Genomic DNA, 24323 nt, shown 5'->3' on the forward strand with positions numbered 1-24323 from the left:
AGGAATGCTAATTGATGCAACCACTGTGAGAAACAGTGTGGAGGTTTCTCGGGAGAATTCTTAAGTCTGATCCACACGGTTTTTCAGGTGGATCAAGTGTGAGGGCTCACAGACGAAGCCCTCTTATTAATATATCTTTATTGTCTTAATCCTTGGCTCCATCTCCCTGTCTGCTCTCACCTTCTTGGATCACCCTCAATATAAACTATTGGCACCTAAATCATTGTCTCAGGGTCTGCTCTTGGGGGAACCCAAACTAAGACATTTGATAAATACATGTCCCCCCATAACTTCTTTTGTTTCAGTACTTTGAGGTAACAGTGCTTACCAGTTTGGGGGCTAGCTTCAGGTGAGGATATATCTCCTTCTGCCAACTTTTTCTTATAGAGCATTGTTCTTTGACGCATCCTTCTCACCAGGTTGTGTAGCTGAGCATCAGCATACTCATTTATAACAGGGACTCCAAGGGGTTTGCTTTTTGGGCTAAATGAGGAAAAAAAATGGTGACAGAGATGGATCCATGAAGAGGTATACACAGGGAAGAGACTGAGTTTTTTCATCCTCCTTATAGATTCTACACTATTAACTGCTCCTTTCTGCAACTGAATAGAACCATTTAAAAACTATATTTGAAGGAAATAGTGCTAATGGAATACAGATTTGTTAATGAAATTTTAGAATCCACAAATAGCAAATATTCATTCTTGACCATATTAGATCCTGATTCTGCCATTTAATTGTATAATTAGAAGAAAAAAAGAAACTTTACTTGGCATGGTAGGCAGAATTCTAAGATGGCCCCTTGATGTACATGTCTTGCATAATCCTAGAGATAATAAATAGAGTGGCTTATACTCTTATTATTAGTTTGTGTCATATGTCTCAGTTAACTTGAAGGTAAGAGGGTTATACAAATGGCCCTGATATAAAAAAAAGCAGAGTTTAAAAACAGAGAGTTTCTCCAGCTGGTGACAGAGCAGAAATTAGAGGTTTGAAGCCTAAGGGAGATCTCACTTGGGAGAAATTCTCCATTTCTGGCTTTGGAGAAGAAAGGGGCCCCCTGAAGAGAATTGCACAAAGCCTATAGGAGCTGAGAGTGATTGATCTCTGGTTATCTGATAACAAGAAAAGAAAACAAGGACCTTAGTCCTACAACCACAAGGAATTGAATTACGCCAATAATTTGAATGAGCTTGGAAGTAGCTTCTTCTCTGGTGTCTTCAGGTGACAGCCTAGCCAGGTCTGGCTGACACCTTGATTTCACCTATGTGAGACCTTAAACAGAGTACCTAATGTCACCCAGACTTTTGATCTATGGAAATGTGAGCTATTAAATAGGCATTAATTTAAGTCAATAAGTTTGGAATAATTCCTCATGTGGCAAGAGAAAATGAGTGTATGTAGTATGCTTTAATGCACTTCCCTCCTAAGAAAACACAGATTAGTACATAGTTTAAGATATAAACTGGTACACTTCATAAGGATCTGAGTTTCCTCATAGGTTTTCCTCAAACTTCTAACTCACTCTCTACCTTCCTTCTGAAGTCTGACACTGTTGTCTACACAGGCCCACATATCCATTCTTACCTCCTCACATCCATTTCTGCCCTTTCCATCTCATTTCTAAACCCATGGAGTTCACATTAGAACTGGGTAATCTGTGGATCATATTTAAAGAGAACTCTAGTATGAGCTCCTCTCCACTAATCTGCGTTCTCTCCTGGTATAGAAACATATCACATCTATAATTGTTTACAGATTCCCAGACCATCAATGTGTCTCTCTTCGTTTCTTACTATAGTATAATTTATGACTCTTTTAAATGTCCTGTCTCAGCATTGAGATTCTTCAAGTGCATCACACAAAGAGCTTTACAAGCCTTCTCAAGAATGATGAGATGCAGTGGACAAAAATCTGATATATCTTAGACAATACAGAAGTAGGGGGACATTAAATCTTCAAAACTGGAGAGTTAAAGAGAAGCAGTGTAAATGTATAGAGGCAAGGAAAGAGGTGAATAGTTAGAACTGATGAGTGAAAAAGAGAGAGACTCAAGAAACAATTTAGAGAGAAATGAAAGGATTTGAACTTTCTGGATCTTTTGGATAAATCCAAATAAGGAATCAAGAATAACTTCTAAGGGGCATCTGGGTGGCTCAGTTGGTTAAGCAACTGCCTCCGGCTCAGGTCATTATCCCAGGATCCTGGGACTGAGCCCTATGTCAGGCTCTCTGCTCAGTGGAGAGCCTGCTTCTCCTTCTTCCTCTACCTGACGCTTCCCTACTCCCCTTACTTGTGCTCTTTGTCAAGTAAATAAATAAAAATCTTAAAAAAAGAATAACTTCTAAGTTTCTATTACAAGAGTCTAGGTTTATGAATATGATATTGATATAAATAGGAATTCAGAAAGGAGGTGTTTGTACATTGTTGGTATATGGAAAAATGATTTTTTGTGTGTGTGTTATATATTCAATTCAAGGTGCTAGTAGGACCTTGTGTGATAGGACCTTGATTATGCTACCCAGGAGACAGCTGGAAATCCAGTTTTGGCAACAAAACCTTGGTGGTCATCAGTGTATACGGGATGTTTGAAGAGATGAATGTAGATGACATCCTCATAGACTGAAGTTCTCAAGGTCAGAAACTTTATTTTCTTTATACTCTACAAGGTCTAGGACAAGGTAGGCTTTAATAAAGGCTTATTGAATAAATAAGCCCACTACTTCTAACCTTTTGTTTGACCTTATGTGATGTGCCTCAGTGCACTAAAAAAATCTATAAAAAGTAAAGTTGAGAGTTGGTGGATCATTAACTGTAAAGTCAGGTATTCAAACTGTCAAAACCTCCAATTCAAGTCTTAAGACCTAAGGAGAGTGTTTTTTTTTCTTTTCCTGAATCATCGATAAGCTCTAATTGGCCATATAATTGCCATTTAATCACACTAGTTTTTACTGTGCAAGCCTACGTCAGGTTTAAAATGCTGAAAATTATATTAGAAAGCATGCCTGCATTTCAAATGCATAGCTATATTTCAAGTACTATGTATTTTTCTTTTTATATTAGCTTAGCATTAATATTGTCAATTTACTTCATCTTTTTTGCCCCCCGCTTCTCATATAGAGTAATCCTTAGCTACCTTCTCCCTTACCTACATATATGCAGAAGCTATGAATGTATTTTTCTTGAGGTAATTTTGTGACTGAATGAAAAAAGGCAAATTGAGATGAAGAAACTTGTATTTTTATGAGATAAGAAAAACAAGAGTAGAAGAGAGAAGCAATGGATATGCCTTATGTAACTATGCGGCATTTGAGTGATATTTGCTATTTCTTTTTCACATTACTAACTATATTTTTAAAATAATTATTCCTCACAATTCCTTGATAAACTATATTTTACATAAATATGTAAAGATTTTACAAATTTTAGTAAAGAAAAATAGAAGGAAAGTCTTATTAAAACTCTTTTATTGAGATGAGTGAGGCTTTTAAAATTTGTTTATGCATCTATGGAAGAATGAAAAATTGTTAGAATGACATTTATTCCTGTCAAAATTTCCTATCAAAAATTTTTTGATAAGGGTAGAGAGAACACTCATTAAAAAAAGATGAAAAAAACCCAGAATTATATCAGTAGTCCTCATTTCTTTAAATTCAATCAGAGATAAAACAAAAAAAAAAAATCACATAATTGACAATTGTTCCTGTGTGTGGGGTTGCAGGAGTTTTTGCACTTCAGGGCAAATGCATCATAGTAATATTGGGATGGATTAGAAGAAGTAGGCCTATCTTCGGCAAAGCAAGAGAAAAGCCATCGTGAAAGGAGAGATAGGAAAGAGAAACTTGTGGTCTACGGGTGTACTCATAACAATTTTGAGAAAGAGTAGATAAGTAAGATGTGAATATTGACATTGATTCTTTTAAAACTTTGTGTTTATTGAGACTTCCAGAAAGTTTTCATGTAAACTCAGTGATACATGTTCTCTAGTTTAAGCTTGTTGCTTTAGTATCACGCAAAGGAATGACTACTTTTGGCAGGGTAAAATGGATGGTTGCAGTCAGGGATGAGTTCACAGTGAAAGATGAATGGCACTTTGACTGATAATGTAAAGGGAAAATATTCCAGGCAAAAGACACAGCTGGAGAAAAAGTGTATCAGTTGCTGCTTTGTGGAATATAATAAAGAGTCAAATATTTTAACATAAAATCCTAAATTACCTATGATGTGGTTTGAAAAGTCATTTGAGACCAATGGGAAAACATAGCAAGATTATAAACAGAAGAGGGACATTATTAGCTATATTTTTAGAAAATAATGAAGAAAAGAAAAGATAATTAGTTGTGGTGTGGAGGAAGTCTGACTTGAGGAAAGGAGAGAGTTGCATTAAAATATATGGATTAATGTAACCATGGAAATTTCAAGTTTGGTCAGTGAACTACACTGAAAAGTATTCTGCCAAAATTCATTTCTAACTGGAACCTCAGATTGTGATCTTTGAAAACAAGGTCTTTACAAAGTAACTAAATTAAGATGAAGTCATACTGGAGTTGGATGGGCCCTTAATCTAATGACTGATATCTTTACAGGAAGGCCAAGTGAAGGCAGGGAGGAGAACAAAGGGGAACACCTTGTGACAACCAAGGCAGAGATTAAGGTGATGCATCCACAAGTTAAGAAACACCAAGGATTTCTGGCAACCAGCAGAAGCTAGGAGAAGGGTGTGGAACAGATTCTCTCAAAGGCTTTCTGAGGGACCAAACTTGCAGGCACCTTGATTTTGGGCTTTTAGCCTGTAGAACTATGAGGGGATAAGTTTCTGTTGTTGTAAGCCACTCAGTTTTTGGTAATTTGTTATGGAACAGCCCTACAAAGTTGGCAAAGTGGGTGACTGTGATGTCACATATGCAGCTCAGTTGGAGGCATAAGTTGTAAGATAACAATAAATATATTTAATTTGGCATTTGTGAATGAAGAATCAAGATCTTTTATTTTTTAAAAATATTTTATCCATTTATTTATTTGAGAGAGAGAGTGTGAGGGCAGGAGCAGAGGGAATGAGCAGCAGAGGGAGAGAGAGAAGGGAGCCCAAAGTGGGGCTTCATTCCATGCCCCCCAGGGGATCATGATCTGATCTGAAGGCAGACACTTAACTGGCTGAGCCACCCAGGCGCCCCAGAATTAAGATCTTTTAAAACACATTCTGTACAGCAGGCAGTTGAGAATTTGGGTCTGGAATTCAGCAGAGAACTGAGCTGGATGGAAATGTGGAACAAGGGGTCACCATTCCAGAGGCAATGGTAGGAATTATATAGTGGATCAGATTACTAGTAAGAGCCTGCATAGAACAAGAAAAGATTGGGAGGTCAGACCTTGCAACTTGCTGACATTTAAGGAGTAGCATAAGATAAGGAACTGAGAAGTAGCAATTAGAGAGGTAGATCTGAGAGAGAAAAATGTCACAAAAATCAGGGAAGCTAAGAGTTTGGAAAGGGAGGTCAATGGTGTCTCATGCTGCACATGAACTGCAAATTTTGTCATTTTTGTCTTCACAAGTATTTTGTAAAAGTGCACAGACTCTGCCTTTGTTCGTGAAGTGATTTTTTGGATTTCCATTCATTATCTCCTAAGTTCAGTTAAAAGTGGTATTTATTCCCTCTAGTTAAGTCTTGAATAAACTTTGGCTTTTGCAAACTTTACCAGATTCTTCTTACTGCTTAATTAAGAATTAAATTCAATTTTCAATTACTTAATTCTTTAAAAATTCCAATTGATCAAAGTTTTTAAAACCTGCTATTCATATCTTGTTGAATAACAGATAGAAATTGGACAAAGAATATTATATTCCAATTTGTGAAAAATTAGAGGGAGAGAGGAGTAGGTCTTTTTTCTTTTGTTGTATTTTCTTAATAATTAATGATAAATTCAGACAGTTCTCAAGAGTTACATATGAAGAAAAGAAACCAGCTTTGAATAAGTGGACATTTTTGTAGGAGTAAATTTGGGAATGAAAATACATGAAGTTAGTATAAATTCTGATTCCTACCAATGTATCTGGTGGTTCACCATAAAACCTACGCATTTTAAGCAAATTTGGGCTAGTAGAGTTATAATTCAACCAAGTCTCACTTGGCTCCCTTCTCATATTCACCTCTAAATGCTGTGAAGATTTTGAGTTGTTTATCATATTTCACTTGTGCATATGGTATTGTTTGTACACATCCTTTGTACATATGGAAATGTACATATGGATATTATGATGTACAATTTCCCAACCTAAGTTCTTTATCTGTCTAGAATACACTACAATGCATATTTGACCCCAAAGCTTATTTGTGAACCCTTGCTAGCAGTCGACTCTCTAGATCTTTTCTTCTGTTAATCTGTAAGTTCTCTGCTTTTCTCTGTGTCTCTCATGAATAAATAAATAAAATCTTAAAAAAATGTAAACAAAATAATCATAGTACTAATATGTTTCATGTCAATAAGCATGTTAAAATCTCCAAATATTTCAGGTATTTTTTGAAAGTAAAGTTAGTAACAACTATGTTTTCATCATTTTTTCCATATAGTAGCAGTCCGAAAGAGTCAAATGGTGTGCTCACAAAATGTTCCTGAAAATTGGTGTCTTGAGAAAGTCTGAAGGTGCATTTTTAATGTTTCATTCATTTATTTAATGGATATTTATTGTGCACTTAAATTGCTTCAGAAAAGATAATGTCCTATATGGACCATAGGGCATGTTATCTTATCATGTTATCTTATCTTTTATCTATGATAAAGATCATTTAAAACAAACATTTTTTTAAGTAATCTGTATACCCATTATGGGACTCAAACTCATGACCTTGAGATCAAGAGTCACACGCTCTACCAACTGAGCCAGCCAGGCACTCTGGCTTTAAAGATTGTTTAGTTACTAGTCATCTCTTTCATTTTACATATACCCTCAGATTTTATTCTTACTTAGTTTCTTCTGAATAAATTGCTGTTTTGTTCTTTTTTTAATTCAAAAACTGATTACCAGGATGTGTCAGTGAGATGGGATTTGGGCTGGAAAAGCAGAGCTGTGCCCCACATGAATAGCAAGAGGAGGAAGAAATGGGGGACTCTCTGCCCAGATAATAAGTTAGTGTTCTACTTCTTGGCAATGTGCTCTTTCCCACAATCACTGGAGAAAGAATATAGTATATGGAATGGAATCCACAGCAATGGTGGAGTGAGGTGAGGAGATAGAATAAGAGGGGGTTGGGTGGGAATGATTTTCTCTAGGTGCAGGCAGTAAAAGGGGGAGGTTTGGCTGCAGCCAATTTAATAAAAGCTATAAAAGACTGAAAGTTGGGTCACTTTATTATCACTATATGCTGATAATCCTGAACAATGTTGGTGATAAAATACATCTACTCCTAGGGTAGACCACTCCTATGGCTCCCTTTCTGTACACTACTGATCTACATAAGTTATGAGGAATTTCAAGTACAAAGATCATCACATAAGCCAAGAATTAGCAAACAATTGTGCAGAATCAATTTTATCAGAAGCACTAACAGATGGAAACAGAAAACTAATTGTAAACTGTTGTAAACAAACAGAAAAACTAATACCTGAGGAAATGAATAAAATAGACAATAACTAGAGATAGAGATAAGAGAAGTTATATGTTGGGGCCAGGCGGGAAGGGAAACTCCTCAAGATAGCGGATACGCCAAAATGGCTGAGGTTCCTGTCACCACCTCCACTTGGGACGACAGCTTGAGCAGACCCTTACACCTCTCCTTTGGACTTCCCCAACCGAACCCAATGCCCTTCAAACCCCAGAGGAGGAAGTCACCTTTGATTGGTCGAATTGCAATCCTTCCTTTGCATATGAGCCAACCAATAGGAAACCGTTCTGCCTTACAATGTTATGTAAACCCCCTACCACCTTGTCTTGGCGCGACTTCCCCGACTCACTCTCTTTCCCCCGTGAGTCATGGAACCTCGCCGGAGGGTGCCTGCAATAAAATCTGTTCTTGGACCCTTGCTTGCCTTGGCGGTCTCATTTCGGTCTAGTTACTAAAAAACTTAACATTATATATTTTATGTTAACTGGAATATGTTATTTTGAAAGAGAATCAATTAGAAACTTGGAGATAAAAAGTTTGATCACCACTCCCTCCCCCAAAAAACCCCAATAAAAACAAAGAAAAATACTATGGAAAAACCTTTTTCCACAACTGAAATATGCAAGTCTTCATATTGTAAAAGGTCACCAAATGCAAGCGAGATAAATAAAACACAAACTCATCATACCATTATAAGATCCAGTACACTAAAATTAAAGAGAAAAGTGTTAAGAGCTTCTAGAGGTGAAAAAAAAAATCCCTATAAATAAAGAAGCATTAGATTGGCATCAGATTTCTCATTGGCACTACTGGATACTAGAAGCTAATAAAGCAGCATCTCAAATTTTTTTTTTTTTTTTTTTTTTTTTTAGCATCTCAAAATTTCTAAGGGAAAATGAGTTTTCCTTGAACTCCATGCTGCCAAACACTATACAAAATCAGCTTTCAGATTTATTCTGGGAGCCTTTACCTTCCAAGTATAGCTCTGCCTGGCTTAGCAACAGATTCAATTTTTGTGTCAGGTATTACATGGTGGCCTCTTCCTTTGACATTAGGAATATAATTTAAAAGGTAAAAGGTTTAAAAAGAGGAAGAAGATGAAGGAGTTGGAATTTTAGTTAGTAGAGAATGTAGAGCTCTGGCAAAATCTCTATTGAGAAATTCAATTTAGGCCTTGAGGCTAAAGTAGATTCTAAAATCTTTCCCTGAATCTAATATTGGGAACCAAATGCTAAGGGGAGTATGCTATTTCATAGGTCAGATTGTGAGTCTACTTACCCATCTTCTCATCTTGAGTGGAAATCTTCCCTAAGAAGTAATCCATACCCAGATGGATTTATTGCACAGAAGAGGAAAAAAAAAAAAAAAATAAAACCCAGAGAAAGGGTAAGGGACTGGTTTCTTGCCTGAGGGTCTGGTTTCTTGCCTTTAAGGCTTAGGAATCCCAATCACTACTAAAACATAGCAGATCAGTGTCTTGGGTTCTGACTAGATTAGCAATTTCTGCTTTGAGAAGATTGAGAATGAGACAGTAGATAGCAAGAAGCAGATGTGACAAGGGGGATGTGGAACTATTTCAACTCCCCCAAACAAATGTCAATTACCCTGAGGCAGACTTGTCATTGCCTTGGCAGCAGTGTATGTGGCTGTGGCCTGGAGACAGAAGCAGAATCTCATGATTCAGAGAAGAGATTGGTTTCTCTCAAAGGGATGCTACTGGAGATGTATGTGGAAAGCTCTTGGCAGGAAGGAGTTCCATTTGGATTAATTCAAAATTTAAATGTGAAGAGAGGCAATTTGTAGAAAGAGAGAAACCAAGACTGAGTTGATGAAGCAAAATTACAGGAGATCCTCAGAGAAAGCAGATATAGTAAGGAAATCAGACTAGGAAAGGGAGAAGTCAGAGTGCTTATCTCCAGCACATAGTTAGGTCACAGTTCTGCACAATGGGCACAAGACTGCAGAATAGAAGTCTACACTCTGATGGCCTCTTTGTAATTGTAGTTAGCTCTTAGAGCCCTAGAGCACCAGGCTCCCAGTCCCTGCCTATCTGGAAATTCAGGACGTTCAGGGTCTGACAGGGCAAAGTTCTTGGGTAGATTCCTCCTTAAGAGTGAGTAATAAATGGTTAGCAGGGATACAGTTCCTTGATTTGAAAATATTTGCACAGCTTCTTTTCTCTGAAAGCAGAGAGATACACCATTTATATCCCAGGTAGAGAATTAACAGTATCTAATAAATAATAATGGCAAATGAATATTCAGTTTTATGTTGACATAAAGGAGAAGACAGTGCATGTATTTAAGGGATACTTCAAGTGCTGAATTCATGGCTTCTTCTCTTCCTTCTTACTGCCAGGAAAAGACATCAAATTGATCTGAAGCACTAAAGAGCCAAACTAAATATGTTCAAGAAGGTGGCTAGGCATATGGATAAAATTTAAATAATTTTGACTTTTAAACTACTAAATGAAAGGATGGAGTGTCTATTAGAAGTAGGTTAGTAAAAAGCAAAATGAAATGACAAGTTGTTGGTAACTGCTGAAACTCAGTGAGAGAACAGTGCTAATAACTTGGCTCTACATTGGAACTTTCCTTAAGATCTAAGCAGACTATAATAGATTTCCTTCTCTGATAGTAATTATATTTTCATAAAGAAATTTGTACTGACTGGGACACTGCCATGGTTTTGATTGCTCTCAGTTATCTACTGCTGGGGACAGACCTGTAGGACATTCATGCCATCATTAAAAACACACCAACTGACTTTTGACAAAAGTGCAAGAGCACTTCAAAGGAGGAAGGATAAGCCCTTTTGACAAATGATTCTTGAGCAACTGGACATCTAAGGCAAAAAAGTGAATTTCAACCTAAATCTCAGACTTTATACAAAAATTAACTCAAAATGGATCATAAACTTAAGTATAAAACATAAAATTATAGGGGTACCTGGGTGGCTCAGTGGTTGAGTGTCTGCCTTTGGCTCAGGTCATGATCCCAGGGTTCTGGGATGGAGGCCTGCATCGGGCTCCCTGCAGGGAGCCTGCTTCTCCCTCTGCCTATGTTTCTGCCGCTCTCTTTGAGTCTGTCTCAAATAAATAAACAAAATCTTAAAAAAAAAAAAAAAAGCAAAAACATAAAATTATAAAACTTTTTAGAAAAAGTAGAAGAAACTTTTCTGGATCTGGGGCTAGGCAAAGAGTTCTTAAATTTGACACCAAGAGCATAATCTACAGAAAGAAAAGTTGTAAAACTACACCAAATTAAAATTAAAAACTTTTGGGATCCCTGGGTGGCGCAGCGGTTTGGCGCCTGCCTTTGGCCCAGGGCGCGATCCTGGAGACCCGGGATTGAATCCCACGTCGGGCTCCCGGTGCATGGAGCCTGCTTCTCCCTCTGCCTGTGTCTCTGCCTCTCTCTCTCTGTGTGTGACTATCATAAATAAAAAAAAAAAAAAAAAAAAATTAAAAACTTTTGCTCTATGAAAAAATCCTATTAGGAGGATGAAAAGATAAGAAATACCATGGGAGAAAATATTTTCAAACAATATCTCCAAGAAAGATCTAGTACCTAGAATATATAAATAATACTAAAGCTTGACAGCAAAAAATAAAAATAATTTGGGGCACGTCAGTGACTCAGTTGGTTCAGCATCCCACTCTGGTTTTAGCTCAGGTCATGACCTCAGGGTCATAAGATTGATCCCCACATGGGTATCCACACTCAGTAGGGAGTCTGCTTGAAGAATCTCTCCCTCAGCCCTCCCCCACAACTCACATGCAGGTGTGTGTATGTGAGCTCTCTCTCCCTCTCTCTCTGTAAAATAAAAAATCTTAAAGAAAATAAAAATTTGATAATAAAGTGAGGAAAAGACATGAACCGTCATTTCATGGAAGAGGATATTCAAATGGCAAAAAGCACATGAAAAGATGTATAGTGTCATTGGCTATTAGGAAATGCTAATTAAAACAACAATGAAAAAAAAAATAAAACAACAATGAGATTATCTGCACACACAAGTCAGAATGGCTAAAATAAAAAATGGTGACCTCACCAAATGCTGACAAGGATATGGAGAAACTGGATCATACTTTGCGGGTTAGGATGTAAAATAGTACAATCACTCTGGAAAACAATTTGGCAGTTTCTTAGAAAAATAAACATGCAATTATATGATCCAATTATCATATGATATGTTGGACATTTATCCCAGAGAACTAAGAACTTGTGCTCACACAAAAACCTTTCCACAAATGTTCATAGCAGCTTTATTTGTAATAACCCAATACTGGAAACAACTCAGATGTCCTTCAATGACTGAATGGCTGAACTATGGTTCAGCCATATAATGGAATACTACTCAGAAACAAACAAAAAAGAATGAATTACTGATGCACACAACAACTTGAATGATCTCTAGGAAATTACACTGATTAAAAGTGAATAACTAAAGGTTAAATACTATCTATGATTCTACTTATATAATGTCCTTGAAATGACAAAATTATAGAGATGGAGAACACATTAGTGATTGTCAGGAGGAAGGGAGAGAATAGGATAGAGATAGGTATGAGATGCATGCGGTTATAAAAGGGCAAATCCTTTCCAGGAGAAATCCTTGATGGAATTGTTTTGTATCTTGACAGTGGAAGAAAGAATTTAAACACACAGTAACATTACATAAAACACACAAACCCACAGATGAATACAAGTAAAACTGGAGAAATCTGATTATCTCTGTTAATTTCCTGGTTGTAACATTGTACTATAGTCTTGTAAGATATTACCATTGATTATAGGGTATGTGGGAACTTTCTATATAATTTCTTACAACTGTATATTAATCCATGATTATTCTAAATTAAACAAAATCACTAATGTGAAAAAAAACATCATACCTGCTTAGTTAAGTTCAGCATACTTAGGTAGAAACATGGGAGTTCTATAATCTTGCTACTCAAGAGTGGTCTGCCGATCTATAGTATCAGCATCTCCTAAAAGTTTCTCAGAAACAATATATCAGGCCCTGCCCCAGAACTTTTAAAACAGAATCTTCATCTTGACAAGCTGTTTGGATCATCTGTATGTACATTAAGGTATGAGAAACATTGTTCCACAAATAGTAGTCTTGCAAGTTTAAATCTGTAAAATGTTGGTAGGAGCTGCACTTTTGCCTTGGCTTAAAAGTATCCTCTTTCTCTTCTTAAAGGAAGGTCAGAAAGTCCTCACTTTTCTTGAATGCTAATATCACACATGATTCTTACAAAACTCACTGAGGTAGAGTTTATTATATCTCTTTTCAGATTAACTGAGGCCCAACCTGTCTGATTGAGAAGTCATACATGAAAATAGGTGATAGAAGGTTATAAGCAAATTATGGCAAATCCATAGAAGAGAGAACTGGAAATAATTAGAACTCAATGTTTGTTGATCTTTAATAGGTGAGTATTTTGATTTTAAAAAACTGAACTAGTCTGACAGTGAACATCTTCTCTTAAAAAGTAGAGAACTTTTAAGGTACATGGAATGCAACTGCGTGAGAATCTGTTCATTTGGGTCCTACTCTAGCATACAAACTGGAAGGTGAATTTGTTAAAATTTAATGATAGTCACTTAAACTTAGTTTGCTTACATGCAAGGTAAAGCTAATATTTTGCGTAGGATAAAATTATGATAAAAGATGGAAGAACACTTGAATCTTCAAGAGGAAAATGTGGAAAACCAAGAACACCATATGGTACTGTAACATAAATTTTCAAGCCTATTCAGAGAGGCAGGCCACTCTCCTGATGAACATTATCATCAAATTTTACGGTCAAAATTACTTACCCTGTCTTGTGCAAATAATTTGTATAGTCTGTCACATACTGTATTACACTGAATATTCAATTCGAATAACCTAGTTTCTGAAGGGCATAACAGCACATAGCAGTAAAACTTACTCATAAATCATATGGGCATGGTTGAAGGAGCTCACTATTTGATCTATTTGTAGTCAGTACAGATTTTGAATGTGCATTACAGATTTTTATGTAAATCAGAGACATCAATAGTCATATAAATTTGCATTTGCTACTTGATTTCTGTTAGTGAATAAGATAGAATCATCCTATTGACTACAAGCAAACTGCAAAAGTAAAGTAAAAGACAGTATAGCTTAAAAATACTGCAGTCTATGGCTCTGTTCTTTTTAATTTGATATTTGAGAAGAGGTAATTGTTAGAAGAATTATGTATGTATCCTTTTGGAAACAAATTTATGTTTGGCTTTCTAGCAATAACCAGGACTCACGGTATCATGCAAATAATAAGTGACTGGGATTATTATGGTTCCTGCCATGCTACCTGGAATACTAGGTTCTTAAATTTGTTACTCAGGTGATACTTGTCGTAAAGCCTTTAAGTTAAGTATGGTGACATTGGAAACAAAAGAATATACCACCATACATGGAGATGGGTATATTTGTTAATCTCATGAACAGTGGATAGTCCTATGTACTTGTGTGTAGGGGAAATTCAAATTTTGTGGGGGCTGGAAACCTTTGTAATTTATAGGGCTCTTTTAAAGAAGAATAAAAATTATGAAATCTAATTTCAACACAGAGTCTTCAGTAAAGGTTTCTGAAACACAAGTTTTATCAGCTTCACAGTAAATTCACCTCTGTAGATGTCAGAGATGTGTCCAAAACAGCCAAATGTTTTAAAAGCCATTATCCTGAGGTACCACTTAATACCCAGTAGGGTGTATATAATAAAAATAGTGGAAAATAGGTGTTGGCAAGGTTGTGGAGAAATAGGAACCCTTATACCTTGTACATTATTGGGAATATAAGGTGGGTCAGGGTCTGTGGAAAACACTTTGGCAGGTCCTCAAAAAGTTAACCACAGAATTATTACATGATCTTACAATTTCACTCTTAGGTGTAAACCTCAAATAATGGAAAACAGGTATTTAAACAAGTACATGTACAAGCATGTATAATAATCATATTTATAATAGTGCAAAGATGGAAATAGCCAAACTGTCCATCAGTAGGTGAATGAATAAACAAATATAGTATATACATACAATAGAATATTATTCGGCCATAAAAAAGAAAGAAGTACTGATACATGCCACAACATGAATGAACCTTGAAAACATGCTAAGTGGAAGATGCCAGTCATAAAAAGTCACATATTATATGGTTCCATTTAGATGAAATATCCAGAATAGATGAATTTAGAGGGACTGAACACTGATCAACGGATACTAAAAGCTTAGGGGAGGAGTGAATGGCAAGAAACTATTAAGTGGGTAAAAGATTTTAAAGTGATAGAAATTTTTTGACTCTAGAGATAGCAGTTGAACAACATTGAGTGTGCTAGATGCTACTAAAATTGTTCTCTTTAAAATGGTTAATTTTATGTTATGTGAATGAATTTCACTTCAATCAATTTTTTAAAAAAATCCACCATCAACTCATTTATTCAACTAGTAACTAATTATTACTAATACTGTAACATTACAATATTACATTAAATGATAGTATATTAAATGCAAAGGAGAAGTGATCACGTGTTTATGGAGTACCGGTTATGAGATAGGTATTTGGGTATACTAAGGAGGTAAGTCACATTACTTCTTCTTAATAATTTATTATCAAAAATTTAAAAACCCTATGAATATTAACACATTTACAGAATTGGGTGATATTCACAATGAGTGATAAGGAAAGAATTGCCAGACAAGACTTCACAAAGCAAACAGGTTTGAGATTATTACAATAAGTATGTGGGTTTAAATAATGGAGGAAAGTATGGGACCAAGAGAGGGAGAAGGAACACGGGGATAGGAACGAGTTTGGTCTCATAGGAGTTAAAGAAAGGATCAGAAGAGGAATGTTTTGGTTGGTATTTAAATGTGAAGTTGGTTAGTTATAAAGAGGTCAGACAGTAGAATTGGTGGCCCAGCAGAAGGCAGGTGGGAGGGCATATTAGTGGAAAAATATTGTGAGCAAAGGTCAGAGATGGGAACTATCAAGTTATGTATTGAATATACTCCTGTATGGGTTCTTAACTCCAGGATCATGGGCTACCTAACAGTTCTTGTATTGTTTTCAGAAATTCCATGAACCCCTGAAATTGCATGGAATTTTTAAAATGTGCATATATATTTTTCTAGAGAAAATGTCTGGAATGTTTAGTGGATTTTCAAAGGGTAACACCTCAATTGTTAAGATATACCAAAGTTCACATATTGCTGGGAAAAAAGAGCTAGCAAATACTATTCTTTTTGCATCTTAGGAATTCTTGCTCTTCATAGACCCAGATGCTTAACCTTGGGTATGAAGTATAAGAAGAAATGTCTTATTTACAAATCAATTTTAGGGTAATTTTTATCTAAGAAAAAGCATGGTATCCTAACCAAACAGATCAATTCAACTAGAATATCAGTGATTCATATTTGTGGCTGAAAAGAAGGCAGTTTGTGGTATGCCTGGAAGGGGAGCAAGGTTTTGCTATCAGACACATACAAACAACTCTTCCCTCCCACTACTGTGAGAATTATGAGAGAGAGAGAGAGAGAGAGAGAGAGAGAGAGAGGTGGAAATATAGGCATTCCCGATGGCTTTAGAAGTAGTGAGAAGCAAAATGAAGTAATTTGATGAGAGCTGCACCCTGACCATTTCTAATGAATTAGAGTGGTCTAATAAGGTTTTTAGGGGTCATGTAGTGTAACACTTCGCACTAAGAAAGAAATCTACCTCATCCAGGAAGGATGGTCATTTGATCTCTCTTTGAACTTTAAGTATAGTGATTGTTGTCATTGCAAGCAGCCCATTTCATATATGAGTAGCTTTCATTACTGGGAAGATTTAAGTAAAAATTGTACAGACTTTATTATTATTTTTCCAAATGACTTTACCTTTCAGAGCAGTTTTAGATTTAGAAGCAAACTGAACAGAAAGTACAGAGAGCTTCTCTGATATATCTACACCCACTCCACCCCACAGCTTCCTCTAATAGTGTGCATTAGCATTAGTGTGGTATATTTGTTACAACTGATGAATGAAAAGTGATTCATTATTATTAACTAAAGTCCACAGTTTAGTTTAGGATTTACTTTTTGTGTTATACAGATTTGTAGGTTTTGACAAATGTATAACAATATGAATTCACCATTACAATATCATACAGAATAGTTTCATTGTCCTAAAATTCCATGTTTCACCCATTCATCCCTTCTTCCCTCCCCTGAATGCTTGGCAACCTATGGTCTTCTTAAGGTCCCTATAGTTTGCCTTCTAGAATGTCATATAGTTAGAATTATACAGTGTGTAGTGTTTTCAGCCTGGCTTCTTAAACTTAGGAATATGAATTAAAGTTTCCTTTGGGCCTTTTTGTGGCTTGATATCTTTCCTTTTATCACTGAATAATATTCCATTCTGTAGACATACACAGTTTATTTATCCATTCACCTGTTGAGAGACATCTTAGTTGCTTTCAACTTTTGGCAATTATGAATAAAACCACCATAAATATCTGTGTGCAGGGTTTTTGTGGACATAAGTTTTCAATTTATTTGAGTGTTTAGGAGTGTGCTTGTTGGGTCGTATGGTCAGATTATGCTTAGCTTTGTAAGAAACTCCTATATAGTGTTCTACAGCGTCTGTACCATTCTGCATTTCCACCAGCAGTGATTGAGAATTCCCATTGCTCTACATCCTTGAATGCATTGGTATTGCCATTCAATAGATGTGTAGTGGCATCTCTCTGTTTTAATTTGCAGTTCTCCATGACAGATGATGTCAAGCGTATGCTTACTTTCCACCTGTATATTTTCTTTAGTGAGGTGTCTGCTCAGATCTTTTATCTTTTTTGTGGTTTTGGATAATGGGGTTGTTTGCTTTTTCATTGTTGAGTTTTAGGAATTCTTTGTATGTTTTGGTTAATAATTCTTTATCAGATTTGTGTTTGGAAATATTTTCTTCCAATTTGTGGCTTGTCTTTTCATTCTCTTAACTGGGAAACTTTTATTATGAACTAAAATAAGGCAAATTTCATACATTGATCTTAAGTTTGTTTTTTGAAACTACACAAGACAAATATAATCCATCTTCCATAAAGTGGACTAATGTATCTGAAGACAATCATCATTTCCTTCCCATCATGAGTCTTATTTTGCTAGGATAGCATGTTATTGAGGATGTTTTCATGTGGCATGATATTGAGACTCCTTCATCATCACTGTGGGTGCCTTTCTCTGGAAGCATTCTATTTTGTCAGAATTCCTTTTAAGAAGTGATGCCAAGAAGCAAACGATACTGTAGGTAAGTTTTAATTAACACAAATAAGAGTGGTACTATGCATTGTTATTATGTTATTGTTATTATTTTTGTTTTAAAAATACTGGGCTCATATTTAGTCATTCTCTTTGACTGAGTCTCCCAGCAATTTCTATGTGGCTCTCTCTCAGCTATATTCAAGTGATTTAATACTTTAAATTTTTATTTGGAACTCTATATCTCTTTCTGGTATATTAAAATATATTTGAATCACACTTCATGATTTTAAAAGAGTTTTCACCATTTTTTGGTTATTGAAGAATAGTTGACATACAATGTTATATTAGTTTTAGGTGTACAACATAGTGATTCAATAATTCTGTACATTACTCAGTGCTCACCAAAATAAATGTAGTCACCATTTAATGTTATTATAATATTATTGACTCTATTCCCTATGCTGTATTTTTCTCAACCCATTTGATTCTTATAACCCCATGAATAAGGCTGCTCATATAATTATTCTCCTTTTTCAGTGAGGACACTGTGATTCTAGCAAAATAAGAGCTTTGTCCAGGTCTAAAAAACAGTAAGTGGAAGAATAAAGAATAGAATCAAGTTCTTTTAGTGCCATTTGTTAGTGCCATTAATCTATTATTCCAATCTACTATTCTTTTTACCCTATCACAAGTGTATCAGCTTTCCTGTATTATTTTATTTTATTCATAGATTTGGGGCTTTATCATCTATGGCTTTATCTTAGTCACCAAAAAAAAAAAAAAAAAAAAAAAAAAGTTGAGACTGTCAAAATCTTCTCTAAAATGAAGTTAACTGTACTTGTTTACTAGCGACCTCTATTTGCTATCCAGAGACAACCATTTCATTTTCTAAGTGCTCAAAAATCATGTTTAACAATACATTCTAGAGTTCTGCCAGGAATTCATATTTAACTGTGTGTTCTACAGTTTCCAGATTCTAAATCATACTCCTCTTTGAAAATTAATACATTTTTTCATATTAGAAATTATAACAGAATTTAAAAATAATTTTCATTATTATCTTATATTGGTGTAATTATTACTAATTTAATTAATTGGCTCTTATTTTACAAATAAAAATAGAATTAAGACTACGGAATGTCAAAATACCATGTATGAGTACCGTTTTTGATGGACTATTTTATTAATCCTTCTGATACTTGTTGAATATTATATATGATGCTGACCCAGGACAAATAATGTCCTCTACAACAATCAATACAAGGAAGAACTACTGAAAGCTTTCAAGTCTTTCATTGTTTGAAAACTGCTGTGAGTTTGGATAAAAGTTTAATTTTCCATATTTTCAAATCTCATCTTGTTAAATCTCTTTTGCTAAATTTGTACAGTTGCTTTCTTATTTTTGTTTTTTTGTACAATGCTCATGACCTTCTTCCTTCCCTCCCTCCTTCTTTCCTTTCTCCCTTTTTCACTCTATCCCTTCCTTCCTTCTTCCCTTCCTCTTTCAATCCAAATAAAGCCAAAAATAAAATAGTAAGACATTCACAAATTTTTTAACATGTTAAATTTCTTGCTTTTGTAATACAAAATACACTTAATTGTTATAATTTTTTATTTCATCTTCAAAAAAGGAGGCCTAAGCATTTCTATAACTAATTACTACAGAATAAGACAATATTCTATGAGAAGCAATATATATGTATATAAACGTCTGAAATTCTTTGTGCTAAAAATTTTGTCAGTAATTAACTTAGCTCTGTCTAGGACATTTATATAACATCTTGGAAATTATTAAAGTATATTTTTTGCCATTTTTAAACACATATACTCAGCACCACTTAACTGACCATATTGGAAATTTACCACTAGGGAATTTCCTTAAATAAATATTTTCAGCTAGTTGTATTTAAAAAGTAGTTGTAGTAAAAATTCTGGTAATTTTTCTTAGTGTAAGACATATCTTTAGTGCTATTTTCTATTTATAAAAAAAAATCTCTCAGTTACAATTAACAAGATTAAACTGCTTAAATTCTAATATTTTTCTCTCCCCACTTTTTTTAAAATTTAGATTTATTTATTTATTTATTTATTTATTTATTTATTTATTTATTTTAGACAGACAGAGAGAGAGAGAGAGAGAGAGAGAGACAGGAAGAGAGAGAAGCAGAATCCATGCAGGGAGCCCGACACCGGACTCGATCCCGGGACTCTAGGATCCAGGATCGCGCCCTGGGCCAAAGGCAGGCGCTAAACCACTGAGCCACCCAGGGATCTCCGCTGAGCCACTCAGGGATTCCCCTCTCTCCCCACTTTCAATACCTTTAGGTTATGACACGAATCAAAACCAGTAGAGCCTCAAAGTAGATAGACCGGTATACTAAAAGTGAAGGAGTGTTTCCTAATCTGGATTATTGATTGGCTTCTGGATAATTGTCATATTCAATGTAATTTAAGATATAAAAAAATATTGCAAATATTGAATCTTAGACTCTACTAATATCCCTGCCTCCTCAGCCTGGAAAGAATGCTTCATTTTTTTCTACTTTGATAATCTATGAAAATGAACTTTTTTCCTATTTTACCATCTATGGGCTAATAATTATCTAAATTCAAATTTATGCATAGAGTATCTATCCCTCTTTTCTTTTAGATTCAGATGTTCACTGGCTATAGAAAACTCTCTGGCAAGCAGAAGAAAACAGAGTACAGACTGGAACTTCAAATTTTTGAGTCTAAAATGGCAAAATAGTCAACATTGGTAATATAATAGAATTCATCAAGAATAATCCATAATTTTTATGAATTGGGGTGCAGAAGGTAAGCTTTGAAGAACATCTCAAAAGTGTTTTAATTCTACTGAAACAGGAATCCTCTGTACATTGTATCCATTTAGATACTTATCCAGTCTTTCAGGATGGATCCTTTGTTGACTTCTTGAGGTAATTTAAAATAGCTCTCTTGCTAGACAATCACTATCATGCCATTTCATGGTAGATTTTTTTTTTTAATTGCTCAATAGATAATCAGTCGGAAATGGTCATTCCTCTGCAGTATTTTTTGTACTCTTATGTATTTTAAAGTTAAAGATCTTAAATTATTTTTTAATTATTAAAAATAACCACCTAGTCATTATTGAAGACAGGAAACACAGAAAACACAGGAAACACAGAAAAATGAATAAAGAAAACAGGAGTTTTAGGTGTACTAGTCAAAGAATATCATTAGCATTTTGGTGTATTCTTTAAGTTTTTGTTCCATATACAGGTTGAAAACATTTGAGATTAGGTGATATGTATGAACCTCTATTCTTTTTATTATTAATAATACAAGATTTTTGTAAAATTAGAATTTCCTTGTAAATATTTTAATGGTTACATAATAACCACATTTAATGTATATACTGTAAAATGCTTTCTAATCTTTTTTGATATCATGGCACACTAGAAAATGAGTATTTTTAAGGCACTTGAGAACAGATGAAGCTTGAGCCCAGTGGCAACTGTCCTGAGGGTCTGGCCATATAGACAGACTCTGTTGTTATCTTTGAGGGCTGAGAAGATCACTGATTCTATAATCCCATCTGCAGTGTGACAGAACCCACCAGTGGTGCAGTTTGTAAGGCTCCCCTGTTTTGTTCTATCATTTAAGATGCTTATACATTTTGTATCATTACAGATAATCTTGCAATATCATCTTTGAACATGAAGTTTTTTACACATTTAAGAATATTTCCTTAAAATAAATTCTCAAAAATGGGTAGCACTGAATATTTTGGGATATGACTACTTCTAAGAATTCTGATACATGTTGTTTTTCTAAAGGTGAGTTCACAAACATTTGAGAATATCTATTTTACCGTCTCTTTTCTATACTAGAAATTCGCTTAACAACATTTTGCTAATTTGGTAGGCAAATTTGTAATTTTAATTAGCAGGTTTTGGTTACCCTGCAGGTAAACTTACATTTACCTGTAAGTCACTCTTTTCACTTTCTAATTGCTGGTTTTGAGGTTATATTCTTTTTCTTATCTCTTTGTAGGAATTTCATATGTTATATATATATATATATATCTCCAAACATTTTTCTCTATTTAATATAGAGAGAAATTTTAATTTTGGTTTAGGTGAATTAGCACATTTTTCTTCATTTTCCAGCTTAGATAGTTCTCCATATATTTGATAAAGATTAGCTTTAGTTTTTGAAAATTAATTTTGTTTGAAGTTTCATTTGCCTGAAATCTATTTGTCTCTTTGGCCTGATAGGAGGATCTCAACATACTCCCTGTCAAATACCTCACCACGTAACACATTTCTTTGAATAATCTTCATTTTCCTTTACTATTTTATTCTTTGTCTATTAATCAGATTCCTATTTCAAACAAGGCTAATTAGTCTGTCATATATATCCAAATATTTATAATAACATATAATTCTATTCATAGTTTTGTTACAGGGATCCTTTCCAACTTGCATTTACAGGCATGGTCAGAATGGAAAACGTGTGTATTGTATTGGAAAAGAGAGATGGGGATGGGCTGAGAAGGAGAAGAAAATAAGAGTTTTCTGGTTATTTATTTTTCCATAATAGTAATTAAATGAGTGTACACAACTGAATTTCTTTTCTGGTCATTTCTTCTACCCCTTGGTCATTGTTTTCCTTTGATCTCTTTTCAGCTTTACAATTATTCCAATAATGTATGCTGCTGCATTACATCTAGTAGGAGGGCACTAGAGGGCAGTGTAAGCGCATGTTTATGGCTACAAAACTTGACATGCTCAAAGGCAGTTCTGAATCCTGTTCAAGCTTTGTTGTGACTGACTACTGCTGTGCCTCTTTTTCTTAACTTAATCCATGCTTTGGTTCAGCAGTCTATTGCACGGTAGGAGCCATTGCTGAGCAGACTATTGCATACTGCCAGGGAGCTTGTACAACCAAGTAAAGCCTTGTTTTGGTCTTACCCTATGAACTTGTTCATTCATTCATTCATTCATTCATTCATTCATACTTTTCAACAAAGAGTGAGTTGAAAAATATATCTGAGTGTTGAAATTATGAATGATTTTTACTTTCCTTTTATGCCATTTGTTCAGATTTGTCACAGTGAATGGGTGTAAAATATACTATGAAAAAATGCTATAAAAATACTGTTTCTTATTGTTTCTAGTAGTTAAAACTTATTGCAAATTATTAAAGGATTGTGTTTATGATAGGGACAGAAGGGGAGGAAAATCCATTAGACTATTTTTTTATATTGTTAGCAAGGGATGCTGAAAACTTAGCTATAAGGCATTGATGGAGCCATTGCAAAGTGCTGGTCTAGAAGAAAAGAAAAATGTAAATCGCTCGAGTCAAGGCTGCCTATGTGACAAGTTCTGCCTCATGCAGCTCCTCGTCTCCAAAGTCTTGCAGCTTTGGCCACTTCCTTGTGGGCACTGCTCTGAAAGACTTTGTGCCCAGGCTTTGGAAACCACATCAAGGACTTGGAGGTTTCTCTCTAGCAGATTGATCTCTAGCTGATTTGATCCACTGTGGGAGCTGACACAGTGAGCTCCACGTCAGGGACACTATAGATATGATGTGTTCCAAACTGGAACTCAGAATACAATTTCTCATAAATTAGTTGTATAGTTCTTTTCAAGCAGCTCTAAGTAAATTATGATCTAAATTGTATTCCATAGGCCTACTTTGGTATCTGTTATTTTTAATATTACTCCAATGGAAAAATGCATTGGAGTTTCAAATAAACAGTGATTTTTCAAAACACTGTCTATGCTTTTAATAAAGGGGGGGTGGCGGAGGGTCATCTGTATGAGAAAATGGCAGGGAGGTAGTAGGTCTCTTTCATTCAGGAGTAACTAGCAACTTTGGAGCCAGAATGTAGTGTTAGCAGCTACACTGAAAGGCAGATTAGAGTTAAAAATAAAATTTGAAATTAAGTTAAGCTAGCCCATGTCCAAGCATTTAAAGCTATCAACAGGCAATAAACTCCTCCCCACTCCTCTCAAAGAGCATCTTGGAAAGAGCAAATTGCCTAAGAATTCTAATTCTGCTAAAGTCCTTTGCCAATATTTCACTTTGAGTAGAATTCTCATATGTATTTATGTCAGTGGGTAGGCAGCTTTTTCCTTTGGCCAATTAAAACTCAAGCCTTGGGAAGTTTTTATTTTCATTGTTTGAGTTTTGTTCAGTCTTTTACTAAATTTATCTGACAAAATTATACTATAGGCCAATAACTATTTGAATTTTTCAGATTGAATAAACCTTAGGTGTGAATAAAAGTAAGAGGTGGCCCCTCCAAAGATGTCCACATTCTTATCTTTGGAACTTGTGAAAATGTTATGTTAATGGCAAAAAGAACTTTGCAGGTTGTATACTTTAAAGTGGGAGATTATCCCAGTGGGGCCCAATCTAATCGTGTAAGCCCTTAAAAGCAGAAAACCTTCTCTGGTTGCAAGCA

The 24323-nt window shown here is 35.1% G+C and overlaps 1 protein-coding gene and 1 long non-coding RNA gene across 2 annotated transcripts in view; one reads left to right on the top strand and one right to left on the bottom strand.

The window, feature by feature from the left end:
* CNGB3 (cyclic nucleotide gated channel subunit beta 3) overlaps positions 1-24323 on the bottom strand; it is a 143173-nt gene that overhangs the window by 90682 nt on the left and 28168 nt on the right. The window contains 1 exon segment of the mRNA NM_001003030.1: positions 329-483. Coding sequence (NP_001003030.1) covers positions 329-483 — 155 coding nt within the window.
* LOC119866738 lies at positions 18987-21657 on the top strand. The gene is made up of 3 exons (XR_005381191.1): positions 18987-19177; positions 20517-20683; positions 21542-21657. It is a non-coding gene; the product is annotated as an uncharacterized LOC119866738 (long non-coding RNA).

Source organism: Canis lupus, chromosome 29 (assembly GCF_011100685.1).
Source record: "Canis lupus familiaris isolate Mischka breed German Shepherd chromosome 29, alternate assembly UU_Cfam_GSD_1.0, whole genome shotgun sequence".
Lineage (NCBI taxonomy): Eukaryota > Metazoa > Chordata > Mammalia > Carnivora > Canidae > Canis > Canis lupus.